The sequence below is a fragment of the Mustela lutreola genome, chromosome 4, assembly GCF_030435805.1.
Source record: "Mustela lutreola isolate mMusLut2 chromosome 4, mMusLut2.pri, whole genome shotgun sequence".
In the NCBI taxonomy this organism is placed as follows: Eukaryota; Metazoa; Chordata; class Mammalia; order Carnivora; family Mustelidae; genus Mustela; species Mustela lutreola.
This window is the reverse complement of record NC_081293.1, coordinates 153,589,438-153,617,116: the sequence shown is the minus strand read 5'-3', so window position 1 is coordinate 153,617,116 and position 27,679 is coordinate 153,589,438. Positions and strand designations below refer to the sequence as shown.

The window sequence follows — 27,679 nt, the reverse complement described above, 5'->3', positions numbered from 1 at the left end:
CTTGGGAAGGATGTGTTAATGGGGTGACTTTGTAGCATGGTGTGTTGTCTTGAGCTAACTTTATAGCTGGTGGAGAGGACTGATGCCCCTCCCAATGCCCTTCATCTCTTGTGTTGTCCTGCGTCCCCCTTGTCCCTGTAGGCTCTAGCTTGGGGTTCCAGGAATGGGAAGGCACACTTCCTGTCTTGCCCAGCTAACCGTGTTTTATGTAACAGAAAAATAAAGATGCTTGGTGACAAAAAAATGTGGACTGCTTTATACAGGGTGCGAAGGGGTGCGAGGAGGAGCTGGGAAAGAGAGGTAAGCCTGGTTGGGGTTAGCCTAGCCAGGGTTTGCTATGTCTGGAAGCCCACAGAGGTTTGGGGGAAGCAAAACTGGAAGGACAAATAGGGTCCAAGTGTCGAGTGTCGATATATTGGTGTAAATGTGTGTCAAATCCCTTTTTGTGTGGATTCTAAGGTGTAGATTTGTATAGGTTTGTGTGTACCTCTTTTTTTAATATGTGTATTTTATGTATGTGTGTATTACTGCACAAGTCAGTGATTTTATGCAATTCTGTGTCCAAAATTGAGTGCATGTGTTTCTGGTGTAAATAGATGCACTCATTTGTGCCCCTAACTGGGTGTGTGCATTTCTGTGTGTCCATGATTGCATATGTGCATTTCTCAGGACATTTTCATCTTGGTTTTGTGTGTGTGTGTGTGTGTGTGTGTGCGCGCAAAACATCTTCCACATCTCTTGAAAACGGAATCTTCAATGGATACATTATATTCCAAGAATCTCCCTTAAAAAACAAAAAACAAAACAAAACAAAACACCTCTACAAATTCCATGAGTGAACCCCAAATCCACCCTTCCCTCTAAGGCTGTGGGGTGGGCTTGGAAAGGGGTATTACCCTTGCCAGTGATCCCGAATATTCCATGAGTCCTGAAAACGGCCCCATGCTAGGAGGGGGGATTCAGGGCCTCTGACGCAGCCCCCCTCCCACCCGCATTCAGGCAAAGCGAGGGCCTCTGGACGCAGCACTGCAACTGAGGGGTATGGGAAGGGCAGGGGTCCGCACACCCGGGCTGCCGAGCCTTGGCGGGGGTGTCCGGGTGCGGGGAAGGTGGAGAGTCTGGGTAAGGGAGAGGGACAATAGGGACAGCGCAGAGTAGCCTGAGCTCTGCAGGCGAAGACCTGGACTCCCGTCTCCTGCCTAGGTTGGGCCCGCTTCTTACTGCTCTTTTAATAAAACCTGGCCCAACTGGGTTTGTAAAACCTGCGGCCCCAAGTCCGGGCGGCCTCGGTGGTAAGATGGCGCCGGTGTAAGAGCTGCCTCCTCTTAGTGATGGGGAAAGGGTCATAAATCCGTTGTTGTTTATGAAAATTTACAACTTTGCAATACAACTTTATGAGTTGTTCGGCCCTTCCATTGGCCGCTGTCGGTCATGTGGATGGGAACCGTGAACATGAACTTTTTTATAATTTCCCTTGCGAGAATAGAGCCGCATTCTTTTGCTCCGCTCCGTCCTGCCTGCTTCGGAGCTCTGCCTTCCAGCCGGGCTTGGCTGCGCTTTGTCCGGCGATGGCGAGCGAGACGAGGCCCTGGCCCGGCCTGGCCCGGCCGCTCCCGCTGGAGGTGGGGCGCGTCCAGTTCCAGGCGCCGCCGCCGCCGCTTTGCAACTCGCAACCTGGCTAATTTCCGCGTCCTCTGGCACCAGGAAGGAGGACGATTCGTCTCCCCGGCTGCCCAAGCGACAGCTGTCAGAGGGGTAGGAGCTTCTGGGAGCCGCCATCTGAAGGTGAGACATGTGGGGAGACAGGAGCAAAGGTGGTGAGATGGCAGCCGGCGCCGGCGGCGGTGGGAGAGGGCACCCAGGGCGGCTTTGAAGACCCTCTCCCACACTCACCGTTCACACTTGCCCCCTCCATCACGCGCGCATGCACACACACACGAACACGCGCGCGCGCGCACACACACACACACACACACACACACACACACACTCCCTTTCTCTCTCCTCTCCCTGGTTCACCATGGCAGTAAATGCCAGCCTTCCTTCCGTGGCACAGCGTCCTGGCATGGGGTGGGAGCACTATGGTCTCTCTCTCCTCTTCCCCAGCGACCTTGCCTGGCCCCCCAAAAGAAGTGGCCCTGCACTCGGCGTTCCCTACCAGCCTCTCTGGTTTGGATTTTCTTTTCTTTCTTTCTTTCTTTTTTTTTTTTTTTTTTTTAATTCATGACCCAGTTGGCTCGACTGAATTCCCCAACAACTGGAGACAGCTCCCGATCTGGGGAGGTGGGAAGAGGTGAGGGCAAAGTGAATTAATTAACTGACATGCGTTTTACTGGTATCAACACAACACCTTCTGTTCCAAGGGAATCGGTTTCTGGAGAGAAAGAATGAGGGAAAAAAGCAAACAAAAACTTACTAATTCAGCCAGGTTCCTCTGCTGATTGTCTGCTTGCCTTCACGCGGTTTTCCGATGACAGGGGTGTCTGAAGCGCGGGGAGAGGGACTAGGTACGTGGGTGGAACTCTGTGTTGGAGGAGAGGATGGGGTTAATTGGCTGGGTGTTGCTTGGCGGGAAGTTTCGGTTCAGAGAACGTAGTAGTGTTATTGAGTGTGGCAGGGGCCGCAGCTAAGGTTGAAGGAAGGACGCAAACCGAGTCTGGGCGATAGGGGGACCCCCCCACCCACCTCGGCGCAGCTGGCTGGCGACCGCAAGCCCCACTTTCCGCGAGCCGGAAGAGGGACAGTGGAGCCGCGGGGTTGGAGGCACGGAGGGTGCCGTGGGCGTTGGCTTTCTGTGGTGCGGTGGCACAGATCGCGGGTTGGCCTGGGTGCCCCTCGGCCAGATTTGCCCCAGGAGCTTCCCGGGACTGCGACCAGAAACAATCCAGAGGCTCTGGGCTCGAGTTCTTTTTGTTTGTTTTGTGGCTTCGGTTGCTGTTTTCTCACCTTAAGAGAGTACCTTGCTATGCATTAGAAAATTCGGAAGGGGCTGTGGACGTTTGGGACGGCCGCGCGCGCTGTGGGTGCGCTCGGGGCGGATAAAGCGGCGCATTTGCGTCGCAGGGCCGCGGGCTGCCTGACTGCGGCTGCCGCCGGCAGATTATTTATTGCGACCGCGCCGGGCGCTCGCTGCTGCCACGCTGTGGCCGTCGCCGGGACCGACGCCAGCCGCAGCCCCGCGTCGTGCAGCCTGGCGCGACTGCTGCGCGGGCCCCTCGGAGATTCCCAAGCAGGCCGAGGAGAGGGGGGCAAGGGAGGACTCGAGGGGCGGCCTCCCAGGGCCTGTCGGGAACCTCCCCCGCCTTGGCCACCTCTGACAAGAGCTGGACGCCCGACTAGACTCGGGTCTTCCCCCACCCCCAGCGCCATGGAGACTGGTTGCACAGGCGGCCTGGCACGTCATGGCTGCTTCTGTCCAAACTGCGCGTCCCAAGGCGCCCCCCGGGGCGCACGCTGGTGCGGGGAAGGCGCCCGCTTCGGGATTTTGAAATCGGAAAGACCACTCCTGGTCCTGAGGCCTGCAGGCCTGGCTGGCCCTGAGGAGGACTGACTATGGCAAGAAAGGCGGGCTTTGGCGTCAGGCGAGGGCCTGTGACAGGCAGAGGCCGCACCTGTGCGCTGTGGGCTCTGTCCTGGGCTACAGATCCAGAGGCCCTCAAGGTCCCCCCAACACACCGGCAGGCCGCCCCCCAGGCTGGCGGAGGTCGAGTGGGCAGCCCAGGGAAAGGGCAGACTGTGGGGCCCTGCACGCTATCCAGTCCCCTTTGAAGAGCAGCTGAAAGGTAAGTGGACTTTCTCTGTGGCTTTGACCTAGAAGAGAGTCCTAGTAGCCATTCTCACTATCCCAGGAGAGGCTCCCTCCAGCGTCTGGGGCTCCTATTCTTGCCTGAGTGTGTCTATGTCTCTCGCTCGCTGTTTCTCTCTCTCTCTCTCTCTCTCTCTCTCTATATATATATATATATATAGGCACCTAATGCTGGTTGGAGAAATAAATTGGGTCATCGCCAACATAAGATGTACCAGCCTTGGCTAACACATAGAAATTTCTATTTATTTATTTTTTTTAATCTCAGAGCCTGTAGAAGCTAGAAATATAATGTTTTTTGGCTCTTAGCTGAGAAATCAAATTCTGTCATTGTCTGGGGTAATTATTAGATAAAAAATCCAAGTCAAACCATAACAAATAATAACCGTGGTATATGGAATAAACTGCCATCAGTCCCAGTACTGTGTGAGACCTGGAGGTATAACACAGAAATTATAAATGTAAGCATTTATCAACATCTCCGAACAGTTATTTTTGTCTTGAACAACAATCATTTGTTTGAAATCACTGTCATCTAATGGTCTTGTTTAAGAAACAATAACTCAAACATGATTTTCTTTGGACATAGCTTTCAAAATATAGTTCCCTTTAGAATTTTTAACTGAGTTTTTATTTTCAGCTATCCTGTCCATTCTCTGAGGAAATTCCAGGGGAATGTTACATTCTATCCTCTCCTTCCAGGCCCTTCTTTATATATATATATATGCAAAGGGGAAACTTCCCTAGCTTGGATTGGTTGGGGCACAGGCAGAAGGTTTCTGGGTCCAGCCCCCATCGGGTGGGCAGAAGCCATTTTCAGGGGTGCTTGCTAGGTTCTGTGGAAGCCACCAATAACCCAGTCCTTTCCCAGTTTTCTCCTTTTGAGGGAAGTGAGGGCAGGGGAAAAAATCAAAAAGCAGGGAAGAGATTAAGGAAGTCGTTGGCAGATTCCTAGGAGGGCATTTCTACCCCCCTCCCCCAAGTCCTGAACCCCATGAGCCTGCAGACCAGAGTTTTACAGATCTTACAAACATCCTCTGGAAATTCAACCAAATTGTATAAATAGTCTTTTTTCAGCCTCCACAGAATTGAGGATTTTAAACCTAATTCAAGGGTTTTACAAGCCCAACAAATACAGTTGTAAAAATGCCATTGGAAAGATATCACATTTTACAAAATGAGATTGATCAATGTGCTGTAAAAGTCAACTATCTCGAAGGCACACCTATCAAGCAAGGAAAAGCAACCCAGGACAAGCTTTTCACGTCCTGTCTGGGGAAGGCCAGGCCTGGGACCACGGTAAAAACCAATGCAGGCGGTTCCTGGAGCCGTTGAAACAGCTATTCCTAGTATTAGAGCAACTGCAGGCGGCAGGCCCCCAACAGTCCCAGGAAAGGCATGGAAAAGGGTACACTCCAGCAAAGTGCACGCTGTGGGGAGGCCCCCCAAACAAGCACATCAGTGATCTCACAGCCTTGGGACATCCCAGGTGCCCTCTATGCCTGGCTGGGCAGGGACCTTGGGTCGCTGTGCCTCTTAAATGAGGACAGAGATTCCGCATCTGGATCTGTCTCAGCTCTGAGCAGTCCGGGTGTCGGGAGGGAGAGTCCCAAGTGCTGGGAGAGGGGAGCAGGTCCCATGGCTGGCTTTGGAGCTTAGTCTCAAGGTCACTCCTCTGTAGGTCCCTTTCTTGTTGAAACCAGTGGTTTCTGGCCTCTCAGTTCCTGGGTTCAAAGATGGGACCCGGACGCACAGCTTGTGGGGTGCTTTGAGGCCACGCAATCGCTGGCCATTGGAGGGGAGCCCGTGGGAACTCAAAGGACACGTGTTGTCTGTGGGAGGATGGGGCCAGTGGGGGAAGACGTTAGGCCCATCCTGGTCAGCTGGAGGTGAGCCTTCCGCACCCAGCGGCAGCGAGGCCCAGGCCCTTGGTGGGTGTGGGGAAGGAGAGCAAGAAGGGATGCACCGATTCCTAAGGTGCAGGAGTGAGGAGCAGGGCGTGAAGGCCTGGTTTCTCAGACCCCCTTATTCAACTCCGGAACGCGCACCCACCGGTAGGGGGGTGCAGAGGGAGGGGCAAACTCTGGGCCCCGGCGCAAGGGCAGGCCGACGGGGAGCAAAGCCTTCGTTGTCACCGCCCCTCCGGGCGCGGGGCTGTCAGGTTTCCTGTTTGGAAAGAAAAACCGGCAAAATCGAAGTAGGCAAGAAGGGGAGGAGGAAGGAGCGGGCCTGGCGGGGGGCTTTGCTGCGGCCCGGACTCTCGTGCCCCTACCCCGGCCTGATTCGCACGTCCCTATCCGGGCTGTGCCCGCCGCTGGCGTTCGGGAGGAGAGCCGGGCCGGCTGGCTGTGCGCGCCCATTAATCTGCCGGGCGGGCGGCGGGCGGCGGGCGGCGGGCGGGCGGGCTGGGGGCTGTTTGTAACTTTGCTGCCTCGGTCGCCGCGGTCCCCGGGGAGCGGGCTCCAGCGCTCGCTCCCATTGGCCGCCGCCGCGTCAGCTGGTGCGATTTGCTGCTGTCGCTTTTGGCGTTCGGCCATCCAGAAACAAACCAGTTCGATGACTACTAATAGTTATAGCCAGATGTACTAATACACAACAAATCACAGTCCTGCAGAGGGGCGCGCAAATGAGTTCCTATTTTGTGAATCCCACTTTCCCCGGGAGCCTGCCCAGCGGCCAGGACTCCTTCTTGGGCCAGCTGCCCCTCTACCCGGCCGGCTATGACGCGCTGAGGCCCTTCCCGGCCTCGTACGGGGCGTCGAGCCTCCCGGACAAGACGTACACCTCACCTTGTTTCTACCAACAGTCCAACTCGGTCCTGGCCTGCAACCGGGCGTCCTACGAGTACGGGGCCTCGTGCTTCTATTCTGATAAGGACCTCAGTGGCGCCTCGCCCTCGGGCAGTGGCAAGCAGAGGGGCCCCGGGGACTACCTGCACTTTTCTCCCGAGCAGCAGTACAAACCCGACAGCAGCAGCGTGCCGGGCAAAGCCCTCCATGACGAAGGCACCGACCGGAAGTACACGAGTCCTGTTTACCCCTGGATGCAGCGGATGAACTCCTGCGCGGGTAAGGCATTTCCCTGCAGCCCCCCCAAGAGCGTGGAGGGAGAGGGGGAAAAGGGCAGGGAAAGGAGGAAGGAAGGAGGAGACAGGGAAAGCAGAAAAAGGAAATAGAAAGAAAGGAGGAAAGAATGAACAAAGTTTCCTGGCTTTTTAAAAAAGAGATTAAAACAACAACAACAGCAACAAAACCCAACCCATTCCCAGTGAGGCAATCAAGCTGTGGCAGAGTGAGGGCACCGCACTAGTAGCCATGTAAGGTGACACCTTAGGGGATGGAGAGGGGTCACTGCCACTCTAGGTGAGACTCTGTGACAGGGGCAACCTGAACAGAGAGCTAGGCTGGATGGGTGGGAGTGCCTGCCCACACTTCCCCCTGGTAACACCCTGCTCAGATCCCCAAGCAGAGATGGCCTTCTGCACCCAGCACTAATAACTCCCCTTCACCCCCCAACCCTTCTCCTTTCTGCTTTTCAGAAACCCATATAGATAGAGGCTCTCACTTGGCTTCTTCTAGTGTCTCCCTAAAGCCTTGGAGGGCCACATCTCCAGCCTCAGGATTTTTTCTTTCTCCTCCCTCCCCTCCTCCCCCTTCCACTCAACTGCTCACTCTTAGCCAACTTCTGCCTCCTTTTGAGGACCTGCCTGAGTCTCATACACCCAGCTTGGGGGAGCCCCCCCACCCATGGGCTCCTTTGGCTTCAGAACAGATAGCCCATCACAGTCCTACATTTCCAGAAACCCCAGATGGCCCATATCTCCATCCCTTTGCCTCTGTTTTCCAAAAATTCGACAGAGAATCCTTGGAGCAGGGCAGAACCTAATGCAGAATTTTTAACTGATAGTGTTTTGCTTTAAGATCCACTTGTTTGTTGTTGTTGTTGTTGTTTTTCCAAGGGAGCTCTGCATTTTTCAGAAGGGCCATATAATTTGGGGGGAGTTTGCAAAGATTTGAGAGGGCTGACCATTTTTCATCATTTAAAAAAAAAGAAAAAAAAAAAACACCACCAAAACCCATGTCGAGTCCTGACACGTCTGGCCACAGTAACACCTTCACAGGGATCGGTGTGTGAATTCCAAGTGCCCATCCTATTCACAGGGTTCCACACCCATCACTTCAAGACACACACCCTACACTCCCACAAAAACACAACTCAGGTACCCTGAATTAAGAATGCTCATTCTTTCTTCTGCTTGTAATGATTTTCTTACAGAGCAGATTTCCCCCAAAACAATAACTTCTCACTCCAGACTGTTTTAGGTGGAAAACATCTCTCTTGGTATGAAATAATCTCCCATCCTACCGGCTTTTGGCCTTAGACATAGCGAAAAGAGGCTGGAGTGGAGGCGGTGGTTTCCAGTTTAGAGGCCGGGGGCGCGGGGCGCGGGTCTGCCTGGTTCGGCTGCCGGGATCCTGGCTCACCGGCGCCCGGCCTTTTCTGCCCGCAGGTGCTGTGTATGGGAGTCACGGGCGCCGAGGCCGCCAGACCTATACACGCTACCAGACGCTGGAGCTGGAGAAGGAGTTCCACTTCAACCGCTACCTGACGCGGCGCCGCCGCATCGAGATCGCCAACGCGCTCTGCCTCACCGAGCGCCAGATCAAGATCTGGTTCCAGAACCGCCGCATGAAGTGGAAAAAGGAAAATAAACTCATCAATTCCACACAGCCCAGCGGGGAGGACGCTGAGGCAAAGGCGGGCGAGTAAACGCCTGGGCAGGGACCAGGCCAGCGCCGCAACCTCCCTCGGCTTTGCCCCTTTGCCTTCGCCTGCTCCCCAACTTTTCTCCCCTGCCTGCTCCCATCCGGGGGGCTTCTGCAGCTGCAGGGGAGCAGGAGCTTTTCAAACGCCTGAGCATTTATTTCTTACCAAAAAAAAAAAAAAAAAAATCTACACACAGCCAATCCCAGCAGTGGAGCGGGGCGCACTGCACATACAGTCCCGCTCTCCAAGGCTGCCCTAGTCGGCTCCGGATCCCAGGGCGCTCCCCGATTTCGTCCCCGGCTCTTGTGCCAGCGCCTTTGCGTGCCCCTGAGCTCGGGACGCGGGGTTGCTGGAGAGGAAAGAACCTGGGTCGAGCCCATTTTGGTGTCTGGGCGTTTCCGCCTCGGTCCCTCGCCACCAAGTCGCGGAGGTCACCACCGAATCGACTCAGGCCACTGGAAAGAGGGGGCCTAAAGGCTGGGGCCCCAGCACTACCGTGGCATCCCAGGCCGCTCCTAGACAGGAAGAAGCGTGAGGAACAAAGGGGACCCTGAGACAGCCTCCTTCTCGGCCCCGCGCGCGCAACGGTCCGTGGAAGAGAAGCAGCCTCAGCCGAGCGGACCTAACCTGGGCGCGAGCGGAACTTTACAGCCCCCGGAGAGACTGGGCTCCCGAAGGCTCCAGCTCCGGATCCCGGATCCCCGCCTCCGATAGTGCCTGCGCTTCTACCACAGTGGCTTTCAGGACCTAAGGAGGCGGCTCAGGACCCTGGGAACGGCAAAAGTCCTGGTTTCCAAATGTGCCAGGGGTGCCCGCGACGCTCAGCCTCCAGCGGGAAGTACTCCCCAGGCCTTTCGGCTGTGTTTGTGATTTACTTTCGTCTTTCAGGACCGGGGAAAATATCTACGCAGATACTAGGCACTGCCACGAAATGTTTCCATTAGCACCCTCATCTTACTCCTGGAGGTGTAAGCCAGACCCTAATAATTCGGCCCAAGGATCCCCAGCCTCCCAGCAGCTCCTGTGGCTGCGGGGAGTCTGGGCCCACTCGGTGGGTTCAGCGAGAACCCTCCGACTTGGGGCCCGGCTGCCTCGAGGAAAGGGACCTGGTGGGGAAGATTCTCCAGATTGGATACTTAAAGCAAATCAAATAGCGAACTAATGACACGAAAACCATATTTACACGAAAGAAAAATCGACTCCGGTTATAAAAGTGTATGGAATTTGACCTCGCCTCGGAGAAACACTACACAAAAGCTATCTTTAATAGACGCCTGTCATTTAAGAGCGGCAGGGACGCTGTCCCTCATGCACTCACAGAAAAACAGAGCCGTAATTGTAGCTGCTGCTGCGGGCAGGATTTATTTCTCCAATTGGCTAAATGGCCTCCCCCCATCCCCGAAGGTGATATCTGTATTTTCAAATTTCAGAGCTGCCGGCACGACGGGCAGAACCGACCCCAACCTCGACACAAAAATAAGAGGGGCTGCACAGCGGGGAAATAAAGTTGTTGTAAATAAAATCCAAGTCACCATCTCCCCCCCAATCCTCTGCATCCTCGCCGGACGTGCGATCGGCAGCTGACAGCCTCACAATTGGTACATCCTAATGGAACTGCGAGGGAAATGCAATAATTTTGCCATAATGGGCTGTAACCTCAATTCGACCCCGGCCCTTGCAGCCCTGGGTCGGAAGCGGAGCGATGCGCCCTGCCTCCAGCGGGTGGCGCTCGAGTCCGACTGAACGGCGGCGGCGGGTGGCGGGCACGCGCCTGGGGCGCGCGCGCCACCCCTCTCGCCTCCACCCAACTCCCCCATTAGTGCACGAGTTTACCTCTAGAGGTCATCAGGCAGGATTTACGACTGGACAACAAAAGCACGTGATTCGAAGTCGTACCCCATATTTGGGTGCCTACGTAGGAGGGAACCAAGTACATGTCCCAGTCATTTCCATAATTCATCATAAATTGTGCAAGGGTGCTATAGACGCACAAACGACCGCGAGCCACAAATCAAGCACACATATCAAAAAACAAATGAGCTCTTATTTTGTAAACTCATTTTGCGGTCGCTATCCAAATGGCCCGGACTACCAGTTGCATAATTATGGAGATCATAGTTCCGTGAGCGAGCAATTCAGGGACTCGGCGAGCATGCACTCCGGCAGGTACGGCTACGGCTACAATGGCATGGATCTCAGCGTCGGCCGCTCAGGCTCCGGCCACTTTGGCTCCGGGGAGCGCGCCCGCAGCTACGCGGCCGGCGCCAGCGCGGCGCCTGCCGAGCCCAGGTACAGCCAGCCGGCCACGTCCACGCACTCGCCTCCGCCCGACCCGCTGCCCTGCTCCGCCGTGGCCCCCTCGCCCGGCAGCGACAGCCACCACGGCGGGAAAAACTCCCTGGGCAACTCCAGCGGCGCCTCGGCCAACGCCGGCAGCACCCACATCAGCAGCAGAGAGGGGGTTGGCACGGCGTCCGGAGCCGAGGAGGACGCCCCCGCCAGCAGCGAGCAGGCGGGCGCGCAGAGCGAGCCGAGCCCGGCGCCGCCCGCCCAACCCCAGATCTACCCCTGGATGCGCAAGCTGCACATAAGTCATGGTAAAGCCAGCCTTTTTCTAAATCCACGCGGCCGCGGGGGCGCGGCTCTCGGTCCCCCGTCTCTCCTTTACCGCCTTCTCTCCCCATCTCTCCCCTGGTCTTGCCTCTCCCAGCCCTGTGGAGTCTCTCCCCGCCGTTCTCCTTCCCCTGCCTTCCTCCTTCCACCTTCTCTTCTCTGCAGTGCCCAACGCTCGCAAGTGGGGGCGGGGGGGTGGGGAGGAGAAGGGCCGTTGGCCAGGCAAATCTAGATGTTGGAACCGGGCGGGGGGGGGGGAGGAGAAATCCCATATCGAACCCCAGCGCCTTGGAACGCGCTCCCGGGTCAGGCCAGCGGAGCAGGGCGCAGAGAGGTAGAGGATGGCAGTAGGGGCCGTGAATCGGGCTTGTCAGGGTGGATAATTTATGAGGAGGGCTACGCTGGGGAAACAGCGTTACTAATTAGAGTCCCCGAAAAGGGGCTTGGGGGGGTGAATAATCGAGGCGAGAGCCGGCGGGATTCTGAAGTTTGGGAGCAGAAGGGACAGCAGGAAAGGGGAAGAAAAAGAAAGAGGCGCCCCAAGCGTGCAGGCTGGAACAGAAGGCGGCTCGCGGGGCTGGAACTTTAAGGGAGGGTGACCTGGAGGCCACTTGGGCGCTTAGGGAAGGGCCTTGCTTCTGTGGGTTTCTGAGAGGTGGGCTGCCTGGGAGGGCTGTGCCCGGCCTCGGGACTCCAGGGGCAGGGCCAGAGGGCAGGAGAGGGGTGAAGGAAAGCCGGGCGATCCTCCGGGACGCGGCTCCAGCCTCAGATGGGCCGATTGTTCCCAGAGTCCAAATTGTATTGTTTTCTCTCTAGAAAGGAAGAGGGAAGGAAATTCGGGAGGGGTGGGCGTGCTAGGAGAGAGGACTTGTTGAGCTTTCCCCCCTGTTCCTGCTCAGGACCCTGGCTCGACTTGGGTAACCGGGGGCTGAGGAGTTCGTGGCTAAATCGCTGACTTTTCTGTTGCAGACAACATAGGCGGCCCGGAAGGCAAAAGGGCCCGGACGGCCTACACGCGCTACCAGACCCTGGAGCTGGAGAAGGAGTTCCACTTCAACCGCTACCTGACCCGCCGAAGAAGGATTGAAATAGCACATGCTCTTTGCCTCTCTGAGAGACAAATTAAAATCTGGTTCCAAAACCGGAGAATGAAGTGGAAAAAAGATAATAAGCTGAAAAGCATGAGCATGGCGGCGGCGGGAGGGGCCTTCCGCCCCTGAGTATTTGAGCGTTTAAAGTACTGAGCAGTATTAGCGGATCCCGCGTAGTGTCAGTACTAAGGTGACTTTCTGAAACTCCCTTGTGTTCCTTCTGTGAAGAAGCCCTGTTCTCGTTGCCCTAATTCATCTTTTAATCATGAGCCTGTTTATTGCCATTATAGCGCTTGTATAAGTAGATCTGCTTTCTGTTCATCTCTTTGTCCTGAATGGCTTTGTCTTGAAAAAAAAAAAATAGATGTTTTAACTTATTTATATGAAGCAAGCTGTGTTACTTGAAGTAACTAAAACAAAAAAGAGAAAAAAAAACACACAAAAAAGTCCCCCTTCAACCTCGTTTAGTGCCAATGTTGTGTGTTGCACTCCAGTTGTTTAACTGTGCATGTGAGTGGAAGTGTTCCTGTCTCAACAGCTCCAAGCTGTTAAAGATATTTTTATTCAAACTACCTATATTCCTTGTGTAATTAATGCTGTTGTAGAGGTGACTTGATGAGACACAACTTAACTTGTTTGACGTGTAGTGACTAGTGGCTCTGTGACGAAAACTGTGACTCCGAGCGGTGTGTCCCTGCGTGCCTTTGTAGGACCCTTTGCACGAACTCTGGAAGTGGCTCTCATAAGCGCAGCTTCAGTGATGTATGTTTTTGTGAACAAAGTTACAAATATTGTCCGAGTCTGGCTGTTTAAGCAAACTGTGATCAGCTTTTTTTTTTTTTTTTTTTTGTATTTGTTTTTAAGGAAAAAATACTGACTGGAAACAAAAACAAAAAAATAAACTTTCTATTGTAAGTTCTCTTGGTCTGGTTTGTGCCAAAACAGCAAGCGGCTCTTTCTGCTCTTGTGTCTGTCTAGTGCTGGAAGGCAGTGAGTCTGAGGCTACCTGAGCAGCCTGCCTGTGCAAGGAGGCCTCAGACCAACACCCTGACCCGCGACCTTACTAACTCTGACCCATCAGAGTTCAGGGCAGAAGGTGGAAAAGCTGTAGGTGGTTCCAAAGCCTGAGTCCAACCTACCCATCTCTGAGGAAACCAAGCTAACTTGCTGGGTACCAGGAAAGAAAAAAAAAAAGAAAGAAAGAAAAGAAAAAAAAAAAAAAAGGAAAGAAAAGAGGAAGAGAGAGAAAGGAGCACAAGCACAGGGCTTTGTTAGTTGCCCTCAGGGCCCACACAGAGGATGACTCTTTCCTAAGGTCATCCTAGGCCTCCACTTGCTGAAGAGGCTGCGCCGGGCTGTGGCTCCCAGACCCTCTGCCCCTAACCCACCCAGGCACCCCTTCCCCTTCCTCACCCTGAGCTCAGTTGGCTTCTTTTGCTACAATTAATTTGCTACAAATGGAAGGTACTTACCCCATCCTAGCTCGAATGGGAAACTCCTCAGAGCAGCTAAAGTGCAACTAGAGATTTGCACATTTACCGACTGCTTACACTGATGCCGTCTTTCCTTTTAAAAGTTATAAAACAGTAAACTTTATAAGCCCCAGTTCCGGCTATATGACATTTGGGTGCCAAATGAATAGGGTTTTGTCTATGAATTAGATCGTAAAATCATCCATAGCACAGACAGATCGGCTCACTGGCTATAAAACGTCACGTGGGGCCATTAAAGTAAGTTTTATGGTTTTGGGGAGTTGACATCCAACATTATATACCACATAACATATAATCTCACTGACGCTGGACTCCATTTGACTCTTTTGCAGGCTACGTGTGCCGCCTGGTCATTCAAATTGTCAATTTTAGGTCCAGAAGTGTCCAAACCACAAGTTCTCAAAACTCTCTGAAACATGGCTCCCTCCGAGTTAAGGTAAGCTCGCCTCCTGAGCGCTTTCAAGTTTATTTGTACTCTGGAAACTTTCTTCCTCCATCTCTCTCTCTCTCTCTCTCTCTCTCTCTGGTTCAATAACTCTGAGGTTGCCTCTGAATTCAAAAGGGCAGAGCCCACTTCTCCTCTGCCCACATTAGCAGCGCCGGGAGCCAGCTCTGCGGAGGCACCCCGGTGAAAAGCGCCTGTGGCCGCCGCGTCCCCAGGCCTAACTTTAATTGCTGCACAACCGCGAATGTTAATGACTTCCGCTGCTCTAGCCGGCGTGCAAAAGATGATTTTTGTGTGCGAATGGGCCTGTGTGCGGAGCCTTGGCAAGGCCAAGACCCCCATTCCGGGGGCTGGCGGGGCTGGCTCGTCGGGGGGCAGCGGGGCCCTAGGGTGGGGGCTGGGAGACAGTGGGGCGCCGGCCACGGGCGCCGAGGGCCGCGCTGCGCTGAGGAGTGCTCGGAGTTTGAAAGAAAGGCCCAGGCAGGGCCGAGGCGGACTCTGGCGGGATTCCTTACGGGGCTGTGGCAATATGTCTTCGCGGGCCGAGGTCATTTGGCAGCCCTGAATTGAGGCGGCTGCCTTCGGGGCCGAGTTTCAGGCCGGCTCTCAGAGAGCCGGAGGGTGGCAGAGGCCGGCGAGGCGCGGGCAGCACCTTCAGGCTGGGCCCCTGGGTGGCCAGGCCGAGCCCAGGACTGTGGGGACTGCGGGTCCCCACCTGGGGGGGGGAGGGGGAGAGCTCGACCCCCTCCCCGCCCCCGCCACCCCCCCCAACCCGGGACCAGGCCCTGAACCTTGTTTGCCTGCACGTTCTTTTTATTTCGGTGGGACTGTTCTCACCCGCCTGTGAGTCTGAAGCAATAAACTTTATGGCCGGATTTAACTTTAGTCTTTGAATCCCCAGGCTAAATGAAAGGAGTTAAAGGCTTTCTTTTCTTCCGCCTTCCCTTTCTTCTCCCTCTCTTCTTTCCTTTTCCTCTCCTCCTTTGTAGAATTAAGACCTGCAGGCACAGGGCGCTCAAAAGGCAACTTAGGGGTCCCCCTAGGTAACACTAAAGATTAGAGAAATTTACTTCCCCTCAACATACAGACAAATTCTGTCTTCCAAAATGCGCCCTAAAGTTTTGGGGGAAGTCTAGGTGTCTTCAATGCCCAACTTAAAAGTCCCCAGAGCCATTAGGTTGTTTTTCCTGACACCTCATAAAGGATAGTTTAGGGAAGAAATTGGTCGTTTGTCAGTAGGAGATTTCCGCCTTTCTTTTGTTAGCTGCTCTTTCTGTTTGATCCCAGGAAATTTACATAATCTATGATTTCCAAAACAGTTCCCAATATTGCACCAACAGTGAAGTAAGGTGAAATAATTTTTTTCCTGGGTCCAGTTCCAACTTGGCCTCAGCCACCACCCCCTCTGGCCCAAAGCCTCATATTCTTCAGTGGCAAAGTGACTGGGGATGCTGTGGCCTGTGCAGGGGTCTTTCTCTGGATGGGTACCCACCAGAGACTTAGCAGATTCCCCCCACTCAGCCTGAAGAATTAAGCCAAATTCTCCAGCTCAGAAGTGAAATTTAAAAATAGAAACTTCTGTCTCCAAATGCTTTTCTCCTTAGGAGCCAGATAGTTTTCTGCAAGTGCTAATTGGTAATGATATTTGCTAATGGCTTAAAGTGAAAAAAAAATTAAGGTATAGTTTGGGAATTTCAACAAACTTTATTGTGCAGAGGCCACTTAAACTCAGCATAAGTCCCACAGTTGGTCCCCAAAGTCAGAGGTCCAAAAAACAAAACTGGGAAGTTTTTTTAAAAAATCAAAACCCTCCCACAAGTCCCAGTTCTCTGACATAGTGGCAAGGCAAATCCCTGAAGTCACCCTGCGTGACCTGTTAAAGTACTGGTATTTCAGCACTCAGGAAGATATGTCCGCATCTTAGTGGGAACCAGAATATAAACTCTCTTTGGGTTCTCTTTTGTCATTTTGGTGTCTGTGAGAATTCTGGAGTTTTTGTTTTGCTGCTCTGACTTTTGAGTTCTTTACTGGAAAATATTGGGTTAAGTTTTTCTTTTAGTCACTCATTTGGTGATCTTGCTTGAGTGATTTCTTGGTGACTAAAATTAGTAGCAGAAAAAAAGAGCCATAGGGCTCTGGCAGGTTCATTTGAGTAACTTGCCCAAAAGGAAGCGTCCACATCACCTCCACCTCCGTGGCCACATCCCACCCTGGGTGGGGAATGGGCAGAAAGGCTGTTAGACTGATATCCAGTATTCCCTACTGTAGGGAATCTTTCCTGTGAATTGAAAAAAAAAAATGCAGGCTATATATACTGTCAACTTGCTTATTTCTGTCTGTTGTAATCTTCATAAAAGTTCAGAGTTCTTAAGAGGGCAGATTAAGTCACAAGGAGTTAAATGACTTTTTAAAAATACAGCATTCAGTCAGACCTATGTGAGCGTTATTGGAGAAATTTTTTTCTTCTTATTTTCATAGGAAGCATAATAGGGAGGATGGCTGGTTATCTGCTCATTTTGTAGATAAGTTATTTCTTCTTGTGCCTTCTTTGGTGTTGTTTTGCAGAGGAACTTACTTAGGAAAAAAATCTCTGTCATTAAGGGCTTTATGAAGACATCCAGCCTCAGCCGGTGGCAGAAGTGTCTGTCTGTGCTCCTCATCTTGTAAAAGGAGAAGGTGTCCTGTATGTGCAGGGCCTTGTTTGTTTCTACAAGCCGCAGAGGCAATATTTCCTGAACTATAAATATAATAGGAAGCTTCTGGTCACACTTACTTAGGGGTTTGTTAGGGTTTCCATGGTCTAATTTCACAACATTATGCCGAGATTCCTTTTCTCCAGCTCTTTCGCCTGCTTCATTGTTGGCGGCTTTGGGAGAGCGGGACAGAATTTTCTACCAGAAATAGAGTCATGTTTATTTGTTGAGATGTGAAGAGTATTATATCCAAACAATTAGTGAGGGGGAGAGCAAATTATATCCTGAAAGATGGGATATTAAAGAGGAAAACAATCCTTTTAGCTTAAAAGATGCCCTTCAAAGCCTCTCCCCTGCTTTAGCTCGGAGTCTGAGGTTTGCCCACCATGGAGAGTGCAGAACGTTGTGGGCTCCATCCCCTTGGCTTCTAAGGCAGAATTTCTTTCTAGTCAATGACAAAACTATAAACGGGGCTTCCAGACAAGGCTGAGGGGGTCAGCTGAGGTTCCCACCCACAGAGGAGAGGGGAACCACAGTCCTGGCCATTCTAAACCCCAGAACTCCTAGATCTGCCTAGGTCTGTTTTGTTTGGTGTTTTTCACAAAGAAAGCGGTCCTTCTTCCACCAGGTCCCCTCCCCACAAACCAGTCTTTTCAATAATAATATTTGTTATGAAGGTTATTGGGTAATTATTGCGATTTTGTGAAGCAGCCCTTGCTGGAGGTGAAGTCTGTCATCGCCTAACAAATGACGCCCGTGCAGTTCACTGCCGGGTTAAGTAAATGCAGAGAAGATAAATCTGCACACCCTAGGAATCGCCAGCAGAGCACGCTTTAGTACAAGTTCACAGTCAACTCGCCTGCCTGGGCCAGCTCTCCCAACAATTAAGGCTGCATCTTTATTTTTAAATAAAGAAAAAAATGTCTCCAACTCCTACTGCCTGCTTTCTCCCTGTTTTCTTTTTTCTTTCACTTTTTTTTTTTTGAGGTTTCACCCTCCTATTCCAAATTCTCCTTGTAAATGTGATGATGAGTGATTTTGAAAATAATCTCCCTCATATTTAAGTGCTGACAAAAAGAAGTAGGAGGCTGATTTGACAGGAAACCCAGTCACAAACACCCCAAAATATCCAATTCATCCCCTTACTCCCAAGGGCAGTGACAGAAGCAGGGTGTCCCTGAGATCCTGGGGGGCCCCTTCCTCCTGAAGGAAGAGGCACAGCTTTGTGTATCTTTGCGGCTAGTGCGTTGCATCTGCGGGTCAAAAAGTTGAGGGTCAAAAGTTTATGTTGTGCAGCACTCTTAGTCATCTGCCCAGACAGAGTTTGATGTCAATGTTAGAGCTGCGATCTTGACTATCAGCACAAAAGATAAAATGGCTCGGAGTGACGCGTGTATCATGGTATGGACTCCAGGTGAACCCTAGTGGTTGAATGACCTCAATTACGGAGGAAAGGATAGAAAATTCCTCTTTTCAAGAGTAATACATGCTGTATTTCATCTTGAATTATCGCTCCCATTCTGAGGGAATAGCAGCAGGTAAATAGGCATGGATTACTGAAACACCAACACCTTAGATGCTGGAGAACCAGAAGTCTGTGAGTTTGCCACAAAATTAAAAAGCTCAAAACAAAACTCATCAGTGGACCTTTAAAAACTAATATAGCAAGTTTTCAGGGTCTCATCATATCTTCAGAGGCAAGAGAACTAGGCAGGACACTTCCTTTATTTGAAAATTGTTATTTTGATTGGACAGTTTCTTTTTCTTTTTCATACATATAATGATCCCTCAAGTGCGTGAGAACAAGGGCAGGCAAAGGCACTTCTCGCAAAATGTCTTCTTTGCAATTTTCAAACACAGAATGGTTTTTCTGAAACCTCCATCCACTAAATGCAAGAGTTCTCAGAACTGGGAAGGGAAGGAAGGAAGTGGAAATGCTCCCGAAAGAGCAGGATTCTTCCCCCCTCCACCAGGGAGAAAATGCTTATTGGTATGATGAAAATGTTCCTGTTGTTGGAAATTTTTCATTATGTTTCTTGTTACCCCTATACCGTATATAAGAGAAACGCTACAATCTATAAGGGATAACTAAACTGAAAAGAATATGCCATTTGAACAGGAAAATGGAATCCACAAATGCCAGGCCACGTTCTTAAGACCACCGTGAGGGACTTCTCTTCTTCTGAAAATACTCTTTAAAAATACATTTGGAATAAAAACTAAGGAGAGGGGAAGCAAGTTCAGGAGGAAGGGTGGGAGTGTAGAAAAGAAAGGGGTAGTGTGTTAAGGAAGCCAACTGGAACCATGCCTCATGTGTAAATTGCAACTGGAGAACTAAACAATATTTTATTTTTCATGCACCTATATTAGCTGTAAATGTTGGTGCTTTTAGAATCTGTTTTCCGGAGGGACATATTGTCCTTTTCTATGTATTGATCTTCAAGTAATCAGAGTAGGAAAACAGGAGAGAAAAATGAAAATTTTTTCTACGTTTTCCCTTTTAACTTTAGAGATGAGTTAATTCAACTACTCAGAATGTGGACTCTTGCAGGGATATTTAAGATCATCCCAATATATTCTGGTTGATTGGATTTGCTGGTGCCAGGTACGTTTAATGGTAATGTAAATATTTCCTAAGCACCGCCTTCAAGGAAGCCATCAGATTGCTTCCACTGTGCAATGTGTAAAGTTTTCACTCCGGCCAAGAGCTTGAAGCCAGATGGGGGTGTGCCAGATGAAAACAGAAAAAAGGAAACAACCGTGGTGGTTACTGTTATAGCAATGAACACTTCACCACATCTGGGCTAGGGAAATGAAGAAAACTGAAACCCCCTCTATTACTCACCAAGACAATTATGTGTCTCTTCAAGAAGACCTTGTTATTGTGGTATTGGTTAAAAGCGTGCCACACCTTAGAAACATGTCAACTTCAATAAGCATAGACACCCCTTCGCCAGCTTTAAAGTTGTTTTGTTTTATTTTAAAGTACCTGCAGAAGTTATTGCTTTTGGAGTACCCACCTTTTTTATTTGGAGGAGTTTTATCTTTAGGCCCCTCACACAATTCAGGTTAAAATTCATGTTTAATCCAGATACATATTTCAATCCTTATGTGTGGGTTGAGTGCACTATTGTAAACTACTACAAGGAAAGTGTCCCTTGGTGGAATGGCTGATAGAGTGTTGCTTCTCTAAAATCATATGCCTACTGTAGATCTCAGGAAGTCCTCAAATGCCACCATCAGGCATTTTGAAATTCAGCTATTACCGTGTGCGCTCCAGAGACTTGCTTCAGACAGAGAACAGTCTGGAGAACACTCGCTCTAAAGAACAAAGGACAAATACAGTCAATACATTCCATAACGTTTACATTTCCTTTGCTTTTCCCCTTGGTTTTCCCTGAGAAGGAGTGACCTGGGCAAAGCACCCTGCTCTCTAAAAGACACTGTATAGACCTTTTAGAAGCGCAAAGTCCAAGGCCGAGGTGAACTTCAGGTCAGCGCGTCTAACAAATATGAAAATGTCGGCTAGTGAAGGGCGCGCCTTGTGATTTAACAAAGACTGTCAATGTGTAAGATTAATAAGAAACAAAATGCGCACGGTGTCACTGTTCGGTCACTTTGAAACTTGGGACAGGGTTGCATTCAAGAGGGAAGGCTGGTCCAAATATATTCAAAATGATTCAAATCAGATTCAAACGAGGCTGCAGACACTGCCTCCCTCTTGCCCTCCCTCTCCCTTAGACTCCCTTCGCTCTCCTTTTCCATCTGGGATTCGAGGACATGATGAAAAGTTATTTCACTTAATGGGATTTTAAGAAAGCTTTTGTTGGGAATATATGTTATCTCTGCACGTGGAAATGAGCAAATGCGCTCACCAGTTTCCCAAGAAAAGGATAACGCTTTCACCCTGCTAGGGACTGGAGCCAGTTGGTGTGCGAAGATTAGCACGCTCCCTCTCTGCTCGATTTCAGGGCATCCCATCTTTTCTCCGGCGAGACGCTGCTGGTAAACTTCAGTTTATTTATTAATCGAGTTAGTCTCTTCCTGGCTTTGCTTTGGTGTGTTGGATCTTATGTAAAGGCAAGAGGTTTTGGTTTTTTTAAAGTGTTTTTCAGAAGATTATTTGATTCCATGGAATGATGCTATGGCTTGCAAAGAGAGATTGTGGAAGGATCAGAAACGGTACTGAGATTGTTTATTACAGCCATAAATCTTGCAGTAAAATGTCAAAATGTCGGTGTGTGAGATAACACTTGGTGGTCCTGGCTCCGTTTGTGTTTATGATAGGAACCACAAAGACAAGTTACAGGCCTTGGGGGATTCTGTGTAAGCCCATCTTCCAAAAGTAATAGAACCACATGAAACACAGGCACAGTTAACTCGTTTAGGTTAACCATATACAAAACAGTGCCTGTGTCTCGTTAATACTTTAAAATAGAAACTCAGTAGAAGGTTCTGAGGCTAAACAACATGAATTTTGTGTTTTAGTGTCTGTAAATAATATTAAACAGATGTAGTTAAGACCCTAGTACTCAAGGCTGATGACATGAGGATGGCAAAATTTCCTTGTCATGTTTTTTTTTTTTCTTTCCCTGAAGCTTAGGAAGCCACGTTTTGTAAATTACATTATGTATGTATATATTGTTCATATAAAATAATATATAAAATATGATGCACATATTTTTTTCTTGTTGTAGAGAAATAACTGATTTAGTTAGCTCTATCACAAGCTAGATTTCCCCCCAACTCTAGAGAGGATGTCTAAAGATTACGCTCAGTGTTGATTTCTGTCTGTGGCTCAGATTTCATTTAAAAAAAAATTTCAGGGTGCCCCTTGTCGATGCACAGCACTTTTCAGAGACACACATCCAATGTGGAAAACCTCTTTGTACCACTTCAGGGTGATTCCAGTTGGAAAGCTAACATGATCCCTTTTTTAACCTCTTTTCCTAAATTAGTTTAAAGATTAGTCCCATATAATAGGCTTTATGTGGCTAAGCATTAAATGGCTATCCATCAAATGGATATATTCCAGCATTTAGTAACTTATATGAGTAAGCGATATAAATGAAGATAGAATTGACATTCCTTTTGAAGTGTCTCCAGGCTTAGGCTTTAACTTTCCTTGTCTGCAGTCCAGACTCAGTTGTGAGAAAGCTGTTTATACTGCTCTTTGAAAATTCAACTAAGGTGCACCAGCTGAAAAATTCTTGCTTTGCATGCCAATATGAAATTATTTTTAGCATGGTGACTATGCTAGTTTGCACTGCTTTCATCTAGGCTGACAAGTAGAGGATCCAGGTGTGTCTGTTACTCAGAAAATGAAAGGGAAAGTACACACTAGGAGTAAGGTATCAGTATTTACTTCAAAGATCAACATTAGGTGGAATTAATATGTAATTTATTTGTTAATAATGGCGTAATTAGTTTACCCATCAAATTTCAATTACCAAATGGCAGGCAACAGTCCTCTCTCCTTCCTTTCCAGAACTGCTGCTATCGTTAATATGCTAATTTTCAGCAATTCAGAAATTATAGATTATCCTGTAAATATAACTTTAGCCTCAAATACAGCCCGAGAAAGCAGCATCCTGAAGACAAAACATAGAATTCTTAGCGGGAAAAGAGACCGTCAGCGATCAGACTGGGCACAGTGCCTATTCCGTCCTTAGCTTTTTTGTTTGGGGATTGTTCTGAAATAGGAAGTTGTTGGTTTCAAAACTCGATTTTTGTGGAGGCGTCGCTGCTACCTATCCCCCCCTTGGGCTATGTTTTCTCTCACAGTTGCGCCTAGTAAATGCAAGTGTGTTTAACTCTCAAATCGACACCTCCATCAAATGAGATGCTATTAGAAAAGTTTTGATTTTTCTTAGGAAAAAAATAAAATAGATTCTGTCTCTAAAAGGAAGAAAAATGAAAAGTGCCCATCTGGTTATATTGGAACGGCCTTGCTTTACAACCACGGGCCCACTTCTCTCAGCTATTCACCCACCCACCCTTGCGGCTCCTGCCGGGCTTCTCGAAGCAGGGGATCTCTAGCGCACGATGTGAGGAAGAGGATCAGCTGGTGAAAAAAATTGGTCTGTTGGCCTTATTCGTTTTATTCAGGGGCCAGGATTAAAACCAGGCCACCTCCAAGGTCTCGACGCCATTTCCTCCCCACACCGGCCTCGAACCCTGGAAGACGCCAGGCCAGTCTAGGCTGGGCCCGAGGTCAGCGCTGGGCCGCTGTCACCCGGCTGCCCCGAGGCCTATGCTAGAAGTACGGCACGAAAAGGGCCCGGCCTGGGCGTCCAAAGGACCAGAAGCACTGGCGGACCCCGAATTCCCAGCAGGACTCGAAGTTGGGGAATTGGGGGGGACCAAAGCTCCAGCTCCCTCCCTCCGCCGGAGGCCGGACAGCCGCATCCATCACCCGCCCGCGCGCTTCCTGATCCGGGTCCGCGCGCGCGGCGCGCCTATTGGCGGGGGCTAGTCACGTGGTAGGTACAGGGCGGGGGCGCGCGCGGGACCGAGACGAGCGCGCGCGCGAGGGGGGTGGGGGGAGGAGCGGCGCGAACTTTGGTGGCGTTGGCTGCAGCGGGAGGGGGAGGGGGAGGGGTGGGCGCTTGACAGCGGGGGAGGGGAAGGGAGCAGAGGAAAGGGGGGATGGGAAGCGAGGCAGGAGGGGGAGGGGCCTCGGCGAGCCCAGAAAAACGACAACGCGAGAAAAATTAGTATTTTTGCACTTCACAAATTAATGACCATGAGCTCGTTTTTGATAAACTCCAACTACATCGAGCCCAAGTTCCCTCCCTTTGAGGAGTACGCGCAGCACAGCGGCCCGGGCGGCGGAGACGGCGGCCCAGGCGGGGGCCCCAGCTACCAGCAGCCCCCAGCGCCCGCGGCCCAGCACCTGCCGGCGCAACAGCCCCAGCTCCCCCACGCGGGCAACAGCCGCGAGCCCCCCGCCTCCTACTACGCGCCACGGGCCGCCCGCGAGCCCTCCTACCCTGCGGCCGCGCTCTACCCCGCGCATGGTGCCGCCGACACCGCCTACCCCTATGGCTACCGCGGTGGCGCCAGCCCGGGGCGGCAGCCACAGCCCGAGCAGCCCCCGGCGCGAGCCAAGGGTCCTGCGCACGGCCTGCACGCGAGCCACGTCCTGCCGCCGGGGCGGCAGCCCCCGCCGCCGCCTCCCCCTCAGCATCGCCCGGCGCCCCCTGCACCCCCGCGGCGTTGCGAGGCGGCTCCAGCCACCCCGGGCGTCCCGGCAGGGGGCAGCGCCCCCGCGTGCCCGCTGCTCCTGGCCGACAAGAACCCGCCCGGCCTGAAGGGCAAAGAGCCTGTGGTGTACCCCTGGATGAAGAAGATCCATGTCAGCGCCGGTACGTGGCGCCGCTGGGGAGGCGCGGGAGGGTGGGCTGGGGCCGGGCTGGGGTTCGGGGGTCGGGGCGAGGGTCAGAAGAGGAGACTGAGGGGAAGGGGGCCTCTGGAGGGGAGCCCCCATCTGGCCGGAGCTACAGTGGGATGTGGGTGTGTGCGCGCCAGCCAGCCGCCTGATCCTAACGTGAGAACCCTTTTGTACCCGGGGTCCCTTTATCGAGAGATTTACGAGATGCCAAACTGTTAGGGCAGTAATTATAGCCCCCATAAATTTAATTGCCCTGGCAGAGGCTTCAGGCCATGTGTCTTTGAAGCTTTTCTTCAGCCCCAATGCCCAGCACCATTCTTTATGGCTCTCGGGTGTTTCCCGTTGTCAATAGCCTGTGAAACATTTTCTTTGCCGTTTTATGTATCTTGCGTGAACTTGGTGTCAGGTTATTATATAATGATGATGTCCAATTGCTCTTCCCCACCCCACCTTCTCTCTCCTCCTCCTTTCCCTCTCTTCCACTCCCTCCTCCTTGGCCTTCTCCTTCGGGGTTATGGGCGTTCAGTCAACCCCAGTTATAACGGAGGGGAGCCCAAGCGCTCTCGAACCGCATACACCCGACAGCAGGTCTTGGAGCTGGAGAAGGAGTTCCACTTTAACCGCTACCTGACCCGGCGGCGCCGCATCGAGATCGCCCACACGCTCTGCTTGTCCGAGCGCCAGGTCAAGATCTGGTTTCAGAACCGGAGGATGAAGTGGAAGAAAGATCACAAATTGCCCAACACTAAGATGCGGTCCTCCAACTCGGCCTCGGCCTCAGCAGGCCCGCCAGGGAAAGCACAAACTCAGAGCCCTCACCTGCCTCCCCACTCCCACCAGGGTGCCTCCACACCCATTCCCTCCTCCATATAATCTTCTAGAGATCTAGACCAGTTTCATTCCCCCACCTGCTTTTCCCCCCCTCTTCTGCCCTTTTCCCCATACTCCTACCTGTCTGGACCATAACAGACCCCCAAACAAAACCCAACTTGGTGAAAAGGATAATAGAAGACATTATGTCGGTAAGAGTATGTGCTGGTTGCCACCTAAGAGAAGACAATAGCCAGGATGCTGGCTGATGTCAGCATCAACCTGCTGGCGTAAATAAGGCTGCAGGTTTGGGTACCTGAGAAGGACCACTTGGCAACAGATACTTTTGAGATGGCTAAACCCAGCTGGACAGCCCATACTGACTAGGCACACATATATGTATATTTGTTGCAAGCAGAAGAAAACAGACCCTTTTCCCACCTTCCCTACCTCCCCCTTCCACATTAAGGCAGCTCATACAAGCTTGTATTGAACTGAATAAATGAGTAGACATTGTGGACCTCACAAGATTATTTAATTCTCAAAATGTATAGACCTTGATGGTAGATGTGACACATGTTAGTTTTCCTTCCTTGCATTTATTTAAAATATTGTTGTAGAGTTGTTGTTGTCTTACTCTGAGGCACAATCTTGGGGGTTCGGGGAGTGCATTTAGACCCATGTGCAACTGTACAAATTGTGGTGTGGCTATATAGAAAAGCCATGTGCTAAGAATAAACTCTGTTTAAAAAAACCATTAAAGTTCTAAGACACATTTGTGTGTTTCCTACTTTTAATTAAAAAAAAAAAAGTTCTCTGGATTGAGATGTTTGACCTTGCATGTAAAAATCCTATAGATAGCTCGAGTTATGTTCACTTGAATTCTGACTGCTCACATAATTTGTGTGAGTGTGTTCAACTCGAGCTGAACTCTTGTCAAGTTTGACCCACTGTGGGAAAAGTTCCAAAGAGCAGGGAGGCTCTTGAGCTCTGAGAGGGCTCCTCTTCTTCCCAAACTTGGCCAGGCTTTCAGGCTTCAAGTCTGTGTAAGGCATAGAAACGTGTCCTTCCCTGCAATGAAAGGTGAAACCGCGCAATGCTGAGGGCCCAGGGGTTTCTGCAGCTGTTCTACACGCTGAACTCTGAGCACACTTGGAAAGAAGTGGTCCCTTTGGTATTTATTGCACCTTCACACTTAATCTGCCTGTTTCCCTGGAGATTTAAAAAAAAAATAGTTTGCGTAGAGAGTTGAGATTGCTTTTTGTTTCTTGGATATTTTTAAGGTTCTCTTTGCTAACTACAGCTTGGGGGTTTTTGTTTTTCTTTTCTTTCTCTCTTTCTTTCAGAAGCAAGAGCTTTCAAAATAAACTGAATTTTTCAGGTAAACCCTCCAAAGTTTTTGAGGAAAGAAAAAGCATAATGACACTCCCAAAATGTACCCCAAGCAAGGTAGACCTAGGAATATTCAGTGCTGGAAAAAAGCCAAACTTTGAGCTAGGGTAACTTTCCCCAAATGCTCCTGGATCTTTCTGCCCAAACTAAAGAGCTAGATTCAAAGGGTGAAAATCAAAACCTACGTCTCAATCTCTAACTCTAGTATTTATTTACTGATTTACAAATCAGTAAAGAGGATTCAGACTTGGTTGTCACTAAAGGGAGGATTCTGCAACACGATTCAGAAAACCAACACATGGGCAGTCCCAGACTGTAACTGTCACCTGGCCAAGTGAATGGGTGCAGTATTTAATTCATGTTATAATTTTAGCAGAGATGGGAGGGGGCGCTCACCTGCCTTTACTATACCAGAGGAATTTTAATCACGTTTTCCCATGAGTGTCAAACCCTTAGCCAGCGGTCAGTGCTATTCCTCCTCTTGCCGCTGTTGCCCTGTGTGTGATACAGGCAAGGGTGATCAGTTCCCTACCTATGAACGAATCATATCTAGGAGGAGGGTGGTGGACACCAGTCTCTGAGGGGCCTCCAGCTCTCCCCAAGAAAATTCAGGGGCAAACGTACACGCCTTCCCAAGTCAGGCCAAAACTGGCATAAAGTGCATTTTATCCGGTGTGAACGGGTGCCAGGGATTTCTGGAGGGACTGCGACTGCTGCTGAAACTTATTAACCCTCCCCCTACAACACGCACTTGTAAAACGAAATTAAATCACGCTGAAAATAGCAATTTTCCCAGGAATCATTAATCACCTCATACAATAAATACTTCTTTGTAATTCAACAGCAATTCTGAAAGGCATTCTCTGGGAAAAGTCTGTGGAGAAGCGAGGGATCTTCTTGCAAATAATATGGTCTCGGGCAAAGACGCAGCATCTTGGCTGTCTGCTCAAAAATGCCTAGACTTTTGGTGGAAATTGAGTGTCAAGCTGCAAAACCTCAAATGGCAGATTATCATCATTTAAGGTAAATTCTTATATTTCTCCTTTGTAGGGAAGGAGGGGTATAAGGGCATTCATTAGCTTCATACTGGAGGCAGTTGTATGGGGATGAAAGGGATAACTTTCTTTCACTTGCTCTTATAGCCTATCCAAGAAAGGAAGAGAAGGATCGAAAGATT

General features: G+C 50.6%; 4 protein-coding genes and 1 long non-coding RNA gene across 11 annotated transcripts in view; 4 read left to right on the top strand and 1 right to left on the bottom strand.

Moving 5' to 3' along the window:
* Positions 1–1,431: 1,431 nt before the first annotated feature.
* HOXA6 (homeobox A6) lies at positions 1,432–8,575 on the top strand. 3 transcript variants are annotated; one of them, XM_059171430.1, is made up of 3 exons: positions 1,432–1,785; positions 6,759–6,873; positions 8,316–8,575. In XM_059171430.1, the coding sequence occupies exons 1-3, from the start codon at positions 1,432–1,434 to the stop codon at positions 8,573–8,575; spliced, it is 729 nt and encodes a 242-aa protein (XP_059027413.1). The 3 variants fall into 3 exon arrangements, with proteins under 3 accessions (XP_059027413.1, XP_059027412.1, XP_059027414.1); XM_059171429.1 differs by having other exon boundaries at positions 6,612–6,873; XM_059171431.1 differs by lacking the exon at positions 1,432–1,785 and having other exon boundaries at positions 6,200–6,873.
* The window catches only part of HOXA3 (homeobox A3), a 45,776-nt gene continuing 19,743 nt past the window's right edge, over positions 1,647–27,679 (top strand). For 2 of the 5 annotated variants that reach the window (XM_059171419.1, XM_059171416.1), the window contains exons 1-2: positions 2,644–3,782; positions 14,102–14,205. The gene's annotated coding sequence lies outside the window, so the exon portion shown is untranslated. Of the gene's footprint in view, positions 1,786–2,643; positions 3,783–14,101; positions 14,206–27,504; positions 27,526–27,679 lie in introns of those variants that run through there. The other 3 variants (XM_059171417.1, XM_059171415.1, XM_059171420.1) reach the window with 3 other exon arrangements.
* On the bottom strand, positions 1,670–6,689 carry LOC131829544 (uncharacterized). Its single transcript, XR_009352904.1, has 3 exons — positions 6,595–6,689; positions 2,417–2,523; positions 1,670–1,779 (listed from the first exon to the last, which is right to left on the bottom strand). It is a non-coding gene; the product is annotated as an uncharacterized LOC131829544 (long non-coding RNA).
* On the top strand, positions 8,608–13,194 carry HOXA5 (homeobox A5). Its single transcript, XM_059171425.1, has 2 exons — positions 8,608–11,169; positions 12,155–13,194. The coding sequence occupies exons 1-2, from the start codon at positions 10,275–10,277 to the stop codon at positions 12,403–12,405; spliced, it is 1,146 nt and encodes a 381-aa protein (XP_059027408.1). The 5' UTR covers positions 8,608–10,274; the 3' UTR covers positions 12,406–13,194.
* Positions 23,524–25,885, top strand: HOXA4 (homeobox A4). Its single transcript, XM_059171428.1, has 2 exons — positions 23,524–24,274; positions 24,827–25,885. The coding sequence occupies exons 1-2, from the start codon at positions 23,647–23,649 to the stop codon at positions 25,171–25,173; spliced, it is 975 nt and encodes a 324-aa protein (XP_059027411.1). The 5' UTR covers positions 23,524–23,646; the 3' UTR covers positions 25,174–25,885.